Raw genomic sequence first — 11,002 nt, forward strand, 5'->3', positions numbered from 1 at the left:
ACAATGAATCCAATCACACACTTTTTGTTAAATCGACTAACTATTTCACATTCACAACGCAGGCACAGCTGCGATGGAAGTAAAAGCAATGCTTCCGTAGAACCTATTGATTAGTTTTTTTACTCGCAGTGCACCTTGCTCAAATATAAAATATGAGCGAGATGTACGGACGAGTGATGTTAAAATGAGATTTGACAAAATTGACATCCATTCGCAAGTTGGGATTGTCCTTCAGGTAACGGAAGCCTTGCCTGTCAACACTTGCTACAGAATGCTACATCACATCAATAATAATCGCTCATTGCTTTTCATACGTTTTTGTCAAAAAAAAGCGAAAGATAAAGCTTAGCATGAACTAAATACAACATTTCGCACAGCATAAAATAGTGTACAATGTACCAATATCTGGTTAGACAAATATCTTCTACGAATGGTTCCGGGAAATATTAATAAATTCGTTTTCAGATTTTGATGTAGGTGTATGTTGCGGACTTTGAGCTTCCCGCAACTATACGGTAATACTCTTCAAAACTTATTGATTCAATTTAAAAATCAATCGAAGTCCGTTTAACAGGAAGACGACTAGATAAATAAAGTCCAACTAAACCCCGAACATAACAAATTTACATAATGGTAAACAGGCACATTTATAAATAAATAAAACTAAGAGAATATGTAGCACAACGAATATAATAAACCTAACAACTGATTTGTAATACGCTTGGTAAACTTCGCAGTTAGCTTGATTTGATATTTTTAATTCGCATCGACATTTATATAAAACTCGCATGGCTGGCATTGTATAAAGCATCTTAATTAAGTATATGTCGAAAAATCGTCAGACTGATCTTCTTCAAAATTATTTAACACCTTTTTATTAAATGTAAAATTTACAACAGATCGATCAGTTTAACAATTAATAGTAAGTAGCTCTTAATGAAACGCGACAAGGTATTGTTGTGAATTTAATACTACGTTGGTAACTTACACTCATCAATTTCTTAATTATGCTAGCGGTAAGAAAATAATGAGTGAACACTCTCAGAAAATGTAAGTACACAGGTAACTTTAAAAAGAAAATTAAAGTCAATGATAGAACTTGTCACGTTTCAGGATAAGATAACTAAATTGTCCATAACAACATCTAGTGCGAACGTGCATTATGTGAAGGAAGTTTCAGGCATTCATGCTAACTGCACATGAAACTACCTATGACAAGATACTTACTAATATCTTCTAAATTATAACAAGTCTTATGAAGAGCCCCGGAATAGAACTCCAGGCCGATGATGGCGAATATAACGATCGCAAACAGCACCAGTAATCCGATCTGCAGCAGTGGCGCCATGGCCTTGATGATGGACTTCAGCACCACTTGCAGACCTACATGGGAAAATAAGCATTAAACATTGTAACTACTCGATATGTTAGATTTACTCAGTGGCCTCAGTATTCATGACTCTCACGTTGAGCAATTATTTAGTTTGAATGGAGGTAAGAGTGGGTTTATAACAACGTATTGACGTCCTACAGACTTTGAATTCATCATTTTAATCGCACTCTCAAACCTGTCGAGGAGGTGTAGGTATAAATAATATTATCTCGGAATGAATGATTGGAAAAAATAAGTATGACGCACACGTTGTTAAGGGCTCGTTCGTAAATTGATGTAAAACATGTTCATTCATCACCTTAAAAATAAATGATATGAAGAAATAACGGGATATAACCATCACTAAATTTTCATGAGAAATAATAAGGTTAGAACTTAAACAAATCGTGCACAAGAACAATGGATATTTGCTGTTGCATAATTTAAATGATAACAAAAAAAGCGCGTTACTCATTCGAAGAAATTTAACATGTTTCTCCATTTATTATGCATGCTTAAAGTACATGCCAGTGTCATTTGTTTCAAGAAATGTTAAGGTTTGAATAAAAAATGACTGACATTACAATACTTTTAAATATCGCATACCATTTCCGCTGTGTTTAAAAGGTTAGTTACATTACATTATTTTACGCATTATACGTGAATCAAAATAATTAGTTGACGTTTAATGCTTAGTTAGTTTGTTTTTAATATAAAATTAAGTAAGTACTATTTAGGTTTAAAAACAGTTATCTTAATTACTTTTTTAGTTTTCACAACATAGTGTACATAATAATATGGTAAAAAGTCACCTTTAAAACACAGCGACCAAAACAGACAATTCAATGAACAGTTAAACATAATCCAATATTATGCAACAGCCAGTGCATGTAACAACGTAAACTATGCTAAGAATGTGCTAAAACTCACTAGGGACGCCCGATACTAATTTAAGGGGCCTCAGCACCCTAATGGCACGCAAGGTTCTGAAGTCGACATCCGGCGCGATGTTCGGCTGCAGCGTGACGATACTGCCAAACACACACTTGATACTATAGCATGAACTAGCAACTAAATTAAGAACAAAATTACTACAGGGACCTCGCTCCACTGGCTGTATGTTTGCAAAGACCAAATTAAAAAATACTAGCCAAAATATGGTGTAAACGGGGAACACGTCATACTCCCCGTAATTTGATTTGAATGCGGGTATCTAATATAATATAATGTAGTGTTAAAACCACCATACCATACTAAAACAAATTTAATTTCTAAAGTGCGACGCTAAACTACTACACTAAATTTAAGAGTCTGGTGGGGCGAATTTAGCACAAAGAAAAAACACTAAGTTTCATTCTCAACATTAGACTAATTAAGCTTTTAGTTATTTTCCTTTTCTGGGAGTCGGTTTCCATATTAAATTATACTAAATATTAACCTTCATAAAAACTAAATTTTAGTTTCAGAGCACTGAACAAGAGAGGTTCTGAAGAGAAACAAGGATACCTTACTAAGTACCCACTTATAATTTTTCTTCAAGCTCTAAGATCATGGACAATTATAAAGTTGGTTTTAATTAGATCAATGCAGGTGGCAAGGTGGTCATTAGGTTATATACTAGTAGTGTGTTAGAACAAGTAGTGTATGGTTGTAAAGCATGAAGGCCGGTGGAGAGAGCCCCCAGGAAGGTGCTTGTCGAGTGTTAGTTTGTACAAGCCGCCGGAGCGGCCGCCCAAGCACACTCCCTCTCTGTACCAAAACACGAGGACTAGCTTCGGTTACTACGAGACTAGAGTATTGTCACTAATTAGTCTTGATTATTGATGATCTAATCACATGTTATAATTCACGCATTTTAATCTAAATACGTCATATATTTCAATTAATAACTAAAATATATAGTCTTTATCTAAGTTTAATAAGTTTTAGCCTTTTTATACACATACCAAAATCTTACTAAGTATATTATGCAACAGGTAGCCGAAATCCAAAGTATACATAAAACACTTTCTCATAATAAACAATAAATGACAAAAAAAATATCACACATCTTCTAAAACTGTTACAAAACTTCCGTATAATAAATGCCGAGAAATCGACTCTACTTTTTTTTACTAAAATGTTTGTAAAAAAGTTCTATTTTCAAAACTAGCGATATAAATTAGTTATCTACTGTTAAAAAAGTCGATAATCGAAAATATCTAGCGAGAACGTTCTATACAATAATAAGTTAGGTATTTAGTGAACTTTTCGCCAATTACTGTGAATTACTTGGAATCCGCGAGACGAGCTTCAGCGGGCGGAGGACTCGGAAGGAGCGCAACATGCGCAGGTCTACGTCGACGTTGTATTCGGCGAAAATCGTCATCGACCTAGCCGTAGCAAGCTCAGTCAGTGGCGTCATACCGAACAGTGGTCGGCGCAAGTAAACAACAATGACAACCGAATGCCTACATTATAACAAGTTTAATATCGTATTTCATATTTATATTAAAAACGTTGCCCTTGCAATGAACACTTTGCTTAATAATCAATTACGTTATTTCAAATTAAAATTAAATATTTATTTACTTTTTCATTGCAATAGCAACCATATTTCCACTTAAATTGACAATAAATGAGTTAAAAAAAGTTGATAACTCACCCGGTTACTACAACGAAAAAATCCATAATGTTCCAAACGTTTCTAAGATACGAGCCCCTGTGTAAAACAAAACCTAAAGCTAAAATTTTTAACGAGGCTTCTACACAAAATATTCCTAAAAAGTACGCCTCGGTCTTTTCCTGTAACAAAAACAAAGGTGTCAAGAACTTCTCTTAATTAAATCAGGCAATCAATACTATCTAACGGTGGGACATCAAACACGCTTGGTTACTAATTATGTAATGATACTATTTAACGAAGTTATAGGCTTGTTGCTGAGGATCCTGCTTGAAGTTAATAACGGCCCGATTCGAACAATGCTTATAAGAAGTCACAGCGGTACGATACCGATCTGTCAGTGTCGAAAGTGACGAGTTTTGGTTGAAGAAATGTCACTTTTGACACTGACATATAGGTATAGTACCGCTGTGACTTCTTATAAGCATAGCCCGAATCAGGCAGTAAGACTAGACAGACGTGGCCACCATTGATGCTGGAAAAGTTATTCAGGCGTGATAAGTATTCAGAATTAAACAGTAAACTGACTTAACCGGGCATGTATTTCTTGATATTGCCGAATAATAATAAAAAGCTACTTCTTATGTATGTTATAAGTAAGTTTACAAATTCTACTCTTTCGTATTTACATTAGTAAGATTTTTTTTAATTACCATCAGTTTACTTAATGTTTTAAGTGTTGTAGTTACTATAATAACAGCTATCTCAAGTAACCACGCATGCGCTATGTAGCAGGTCCGTTAGATAGTATTGTTGAAATATTATACAATCTAAGATGTCAACAATAAGGCACAATTTACCAGATTCTGTGCTAAGATGGTCTTGTCGCCGTTGGGCAAATGCTCCTCCAGCGCCAGCACCACGCAGTTGGCTATGATGGTAAGCAGCACCGCGTACTCGAAGGGTGGCCACTCAATGATGAACTTTGTGTACCTGGAAATAAAGGCCAATTTATTAGACCAATATATTAACTGAATATGTTTCTTAATATAAGATTACGTGATTTTTGTTCATTTGTAATGTCAACATCATGGAATCACAGGAAAAGCCAGGAGTCGTCGATCTATAAATTAGAATCAATCACAGCACTAGTCTATAAAATGTTCCTACTGCATCCATCCTTTATATTGAGTTAATTCGATAAATTAATTTTTTGTAATTGTAAAAATAAATGACATAAGGACTTTAAAATGCGGCAGCTTTTAGCGTAAGTTACTTTTTATATCTAGATATATAGGGTTACTGCTATAGTTATATAATTATTAAGTAGTGGCCAATAACTATAGCACATTCGCAATTCCTCTCGCGAATGATGCTTTTTTGCCGTATCTACCCATAGTAAAGTTAAGTTAGACTACTTGCTAAGGCGGGCACCGGGCACCTTTTTAAATCAACAGTCTTAGATAAGCCTTACATACTTTTTAAGTACCTAGAATATGCATGTGCAATTGTATAGCTGACGGTAACGCGTCACGACGTCCTATTATACTGTTATAATAGGACCTTATAGGGTGTTTAATTACATCACGTCTGCTCTATCAGCTTTCTATACATGTCGCATTAGATCGGTGTTGGCTTGATAATGCACTTAACCCCCATAACAGCAATTTAGTAGAACACCGTCGTAAGCAACTAGAGGCTTTACGAGTATATTTAACGATCGGTTCATCCATTGCTACGTAGTAATAGTAATAACTCCACGGTCGCTTCGGCCACGGCGACTGCTGTCAACTCCGTTGCTATAGCGGGTGTGCTCGCAAGTGGCTGATGTAGCCGATCTTGTTAGTAAAAGTTCGCGAACATTGTGGGCATGTAAGCACACCGCTTACATAGTTATAGGGCATATTGCTACGTATAATAAACTACCTACGTATAATAAATAAATGTACCTAAAGGTTACACTATGCGCGCTAAGTGGCCATTAATATAGTGGAGTATCAGCCTGAGCAAATGACAAGGCACTGATGAAGTGTATAGGAAAGGGTCTTCAGGGAAAAGCTCTAACCTTTACGTTATCAAGTTAAAGTACTCTACGCTTAATATATCTAATAGTAATACTAAGTAGGTACCTACTTAGTGCATTCTACTACATAGATATATCGGGTGGAACAGAACGAAGAACTTTTAAGCAAACAGGGCATTATTTAGGCTACCTACTTTATTTTTCACTTATTAATCATAATCACGTTAAATCTAACCGTTTTTGAGATATACGTTACTGCAAAAATCTGTTTCAACCCTAGCAAGTAGATCCTATTGAATGAGATGACATGTGTCAATTTAAAATGTAAATAAATAACTTTGTAGGGTTGTCACTGATATTGAAATATTTCATTTTAATGATTTTGTTTTACTTTGTAATCCAGCTTTATGATTAAAATAACTCTATTGTAGATCACTTAGATAACACTATCCTTTCAGCTCATTCCCTAGAAATATTTCACACTGAATATACAACATCGTAAACAACATGTTAGATGTAGACCTAACATGTTTACCGCCCACGCCTAGCATTTTTCCAATTATACAGCAATGGTAAATAATCAACTTATTTGAGATTGAAAATATATTAAGTAATTGAGTAATATTGGGTCTGATGATAAGAGTTACATAAAGCGCCCTCTAACAAAAATAAATCGCCCTCTAACAAAAATAAATCGTCACAGCGATAAAAAGGGCTTTTAATTAAAATGTGGTGTTATTAAAGACAAACATTTTTCAATATGTCAGCTCTCACTGGCTCTCACATTAGTAAGTGAAAACTTCTATTATATTTTCGCTATTTATCAAAGTGAACTAAACAAAACACATGCCTTTACCTGAAGCCACAGTTAGGGCTGATTTAGACGGCGCGCGAACACACGCATGCGATTTTAGTTACACTGCGGACAATGGGTTACGTCCAATTAAACCGACCGATTAAAACCCGCAATGTAATAAAACTCGCATGCGAGTTCGCACGCCGTTTAAATCAGCCCTAACCCTTCGTCCCCCACGCTCGCTGCGTTGACCGCCATACATTAGTTTTTCACACTTATATGGCGGTCCTCGTTGCTAGCGCCACCGACGAGATAATTTGTTCGGATCGTTTCTATTTTCGTGGCGGAGGTAGGGTTTCGGTTATAGGTTTAATGTCGCACTTTGCTGACACAAGTGACGACTCGGCACAAAAGAATGGACATAATGGCACTTTAAAGCAACCCTATTTAGTTATGAACCGTGAATACCCGAAATATCTCAGAGATTACTTTCCTATTTCTTATTATGAGAATTTTAAGACGATATAACGTATTAACTAATTGAAATTTACGAGTATCTGCATTATACATTCCAGATAACATTTGACTCTAGATTTTTTTTAAATTTATATTGCTAACAAGATAATACAACTGTACAAAAGGCGGACTGGATCAGGGATTGTAAACCTTTTTTGTTGTCGAAACATTATTTTTATATACTTGAGTATCTAAAAGTTCATAAAAAAGGCAGTCATGACATTAATTTATTACATAAAATTACCTAACATTTTTGTGGTACCTATTTCGTAACGACTAATTCTTAAAATATTCACATAATCCAAAATTGATGTTTCAATACGGGCAAAACTAGAAGATTTCCTAGTTGGCTATTTAGAGCCCTAACAAAAATAATGTTGTTAAGAATCATGGCAAACAATTTCTTGAAACCAGTTGTTTACCTCTGCCTCTTTAAAGATGTTTTACATGGAAACTTTACTTATTTAATGTGAACTAACAATAATTAGTTTTTACAGTTCGTTATTATTTGCAAATTATGATATGAATCTCATTAAAATAATTGATAGATTGGGTGAATTTTTTTTCAACTGCGATATTTTATTCAGAACGTAATATTTGGAGCGTATAATTCTAAGCCTTTATTATTGATTGACATGTGACATAAAGTTTTGCTTAATACTTAAGACCATTCTGCGAGCACATTGCCGAATTATCGTAGATGACTAATCCATAGTTAGATAGATTTAACTTTATGTTAATGTTAAAAGCGATTTAATGAAATCTACTTATAAGTATATAAGTAGGTAGGTACTTGTTCAGTTTATTATGGAAACGCCGCCGCCGTCGCTTAGCTACCTACTTCTGCTAAACCGAACTAAAATGACATTCTTGTGACGGCAGTGCGGCACGTTCAGCTGTGAGCTCGTTGACACAGATGCGATATCGATTTGCACTGGCCTACAAACTTGTTTACGGAAACATTTCTTAAGACATTGCGAACTTCTGCTGACCTGCACTGTTCCAACGTAACAAAAGGTACATAATTACAAAAAAAAAATGTTCGTGACATGTTTTAAAGGCTTATCCAATGACTCCTTTTTGAAAGAATGGCCGAAAACTGTTCAAAGCCGGGAGGAATGAAAAAAGAAACGGGGGGAGGCTTTGCCCAGCCGTGGGCCACAATAGGCTCTCAATAAGAATTAAATACTGTGAAAATCATTAACTAAATGTACCCTATATACATACAAGAAAGATAATAGTACATTTCGATGCTAGTGCGGAAGGTATGTCATTACTTCACGAGTACCGAGATATCTTGCCACGAGCCGCAGGCGAGTGGCAAGACTCGGGACGAGTGAAGAATGACATTTCCGCACGTGTATCGAACGACGTTTTTTAATACAGTTGCGAAAAAATAAGAAAAACATTGTTAATCGTACACTAAACAAAAGTGGTAACAGTGACAGCTCGGTTAGACGTCGTCTTTAAGTATATTATATCTATGGGCGTTTGACAGCTATTCCGTTCCATTCAGTCAACTTATTAAGAACGGAATTTTCAATATTGAATATTAAAAATTAAACGTGTTATAATGATGAAGAGGTAAGTAATTAAATATGAAATATGTAATATTTTTCGTATTCTTACATTAACGGTAGGTTTTTATGCTGATTACGACGTTTAAAGGAAACTAATATTAACACTCATCAATAAGTAGTCGTGAATTGGAACAAGTATAAATTTAAAAAAATTGGAAAAGTAAAAAGCACTAGTTCGAGATAACCAACTTTCCGCACGCTAAACAGCTACGTAAAGTAGCACTTTTTGAGCAACTGTATTAAAAATAACTATTTTAACGACTACTTATTGATGAGTGTTAATATTAGTTTCCTTTAAACGTCGTAATCAGCATAAAAACCTACCGTTAATGTAAGAATACGAAAAATATTACATATTTCATATTTAATTACTTACCTCTTCATCATTATAACACGTTTATTTTTTAATATTCAATATTGAAAATTCCGTTCTTAATAAGTTGACTGAATGGAACGGAATAGCTGTCAAACGCCCATAGATATAATATACTTAAAGACGACGTCTAACCGAGCTGTCACTGTTACCACTTTTGTTTAGTGTACGATTAACAATGTTTTTCTTATTTTTTCGCAACTGTATTAAAAAACGTCGTTCGATACACGTGCGGAAATGTCATTCTTCACTCGTCCCGAGTCTTGCCACTCGCCTGCGGCTCGTGGCAAGATATCTCGGTACTCGTGAAGTAATGACATACCTTCCGCACTAGCATCGAAATGTACTATTACGATACAAGTGCGGAAAAGAGGAAATTCGAAACGAGTGGCGATAAATTAAAACACGACCGAAGGGAGTGTTTTAAATCGACACGAGTTGCGAATTACCTTTTCGCACGTGTATCGTACAACGTTTTACAGTACATATGGCCCTTTAAACTTTTGACATCGCACGAAAAGTGCTATTTTACGCACTAGTGCGGGAAAATAGGACCATATGTACTGTAAAATATTTTTCTACAGAGGAAAGTGAATTAAAAACTTGTAAAAGGTAAAATATGTTTTCCATTAGCTAAATGCTCTAGTAAAGAAAATGCTTTTTATTAAAGTCATCAGCGCCTTTGACAGAAAACTAGAGAAAATAATTTCATTCCCGGGAAAAATTATGCTTAGTTTTTCCTGGCATCAAAAATAAAGAAGTAACCGCTGTAACAAAGAGCAAGTGTTTATTCCTTTAGAAATTATATCATTTCTTATATTAACATATCTACTGCCACCTCGATCTGCGCGGTATACTTGTAGCCGATAATGTATTCCTTCCGCTTTAGGCACTGGTCCCACCGCGAGCTAGTAAGCTATGAGCTATCGGCTATAAACACGAACAAAAGATAAACACTCCCGTGTAAATAAAAGAGACACGGCGATATTTATAGCTCACCGCTGGGCGAGTAACTATAAATATCGCCGTGTCTCTTTTATTTACACGGGAGTGCTTATCTTTTGTTCGTGTTTATAGCCGATAGCTCATAGCTTACTAGCTCGCGGTGGGATCAGTGCCTTATAGCGAAATACGCCTAAGAACCCGCCGAGCATGTCACAGGCAGTGAACGTGTTAAAATATAATTTATCCCGACAGCTAAATACCAACCAACCAACCAACCAACCAACTTTGGCAACCTAATATTTCAGTACATTCAAGTACCTTCATGTTTATTATACTTGGAAAATAAAAACGCATAAAATAATTGGTCATATTATCGAAATAAGATTCAACTAACTAGCCTTCCATAAATACATACAGTTATTTAAGCCAAACATGAGACGCTAATAATAGTTTCATTCACTCATTTCAAATTGCCAACATCAAGAATAGAGTTCAAGCCTGCATCGCCAACAACAAGAGCCGCCTACGCTTTTTGCTCGTAATTCAATCTTTAAAGAGGGCTCTGAATATCTTATTCGCTCTAAATTATTCTGACATCCATATAGTTTTCACAGTGCAAGTGAACTGTATATTACCTTTGTTGTTGTTCAATATAGTTAGCTGAATGAAAATTGGAAGTTCTTGAACCATTTATAAAAGACCAGGTCAAATTTGCAGTGTAAATATGTTGGCTAAAGCGTTTGCAGTCAAATGTGTCATAGTACGTATTAAGTACATTAAACCTAAATCTACCTA

The 11,002-nt window shown here is 35.3% G+C and overlaps 2 protein-coding genes across 3 annotated transcripts in view; one reads left to right on the forward strand and one right to left on the reverse strand.

The window, feature by feature from the left end:
• Positions 1-11,002, forward strand: part of LOC134678644 (uncharacterized) — a 123,051-nt gene that overhangs the window by 46,175 nt on the left and 65,874 nt on the right. The window lies entirely within an intron of this gene.
• Positions 1-11,002, reverse strand: part of LOC134678620 (voltage-dependent calcium channel type A subunit alpha-1) — a 100,986-nt gene that overhangs the window by 34,630 nt on the left and 55,354 nt on the right. For both annotated transcript variants that reach the window (XR_010100214.1, XM_063537250.1), the window contains exons 4-7: positions 4,835-4,967; positions 4,017-4,156; positions 2,303-2,403; positions 1,228-1,383 (exon numbers count right to left, since the gene is read on the reverse strand). Coding sequence is in view for 1 of the 2 variants with exons in the window: in XM_063537250.1 (XP_063393320.1) it covers positions 1,228-1,383; positions 2,303-2,403; positions 4,017-4,156; positions 4,835-4,967 (530 nt within the window). In the remaining variant the exon portion in view is untranslated. The remainder of the gene's footprint in view (positions 1-1,227; positions 1,384-2,302; positions 2,404-4,016; positions 4,157-4,834; positions 4,968-11,002) is intronic.

Source organism: Cydia fagiglandana, chromosome Z, assembly GCF_963556715.1.
Source record: "Cydia fagiglandana chromosome Z, ilCydFagi1.1, whole genome shotgun sequence".
Classification (NCBI taxonomy): Eukaryota; Metazoa; Arthropoda; class Insecta; order Lepidoptera; family Tortricidae; genus Cydia; species Cydia fagiglandana.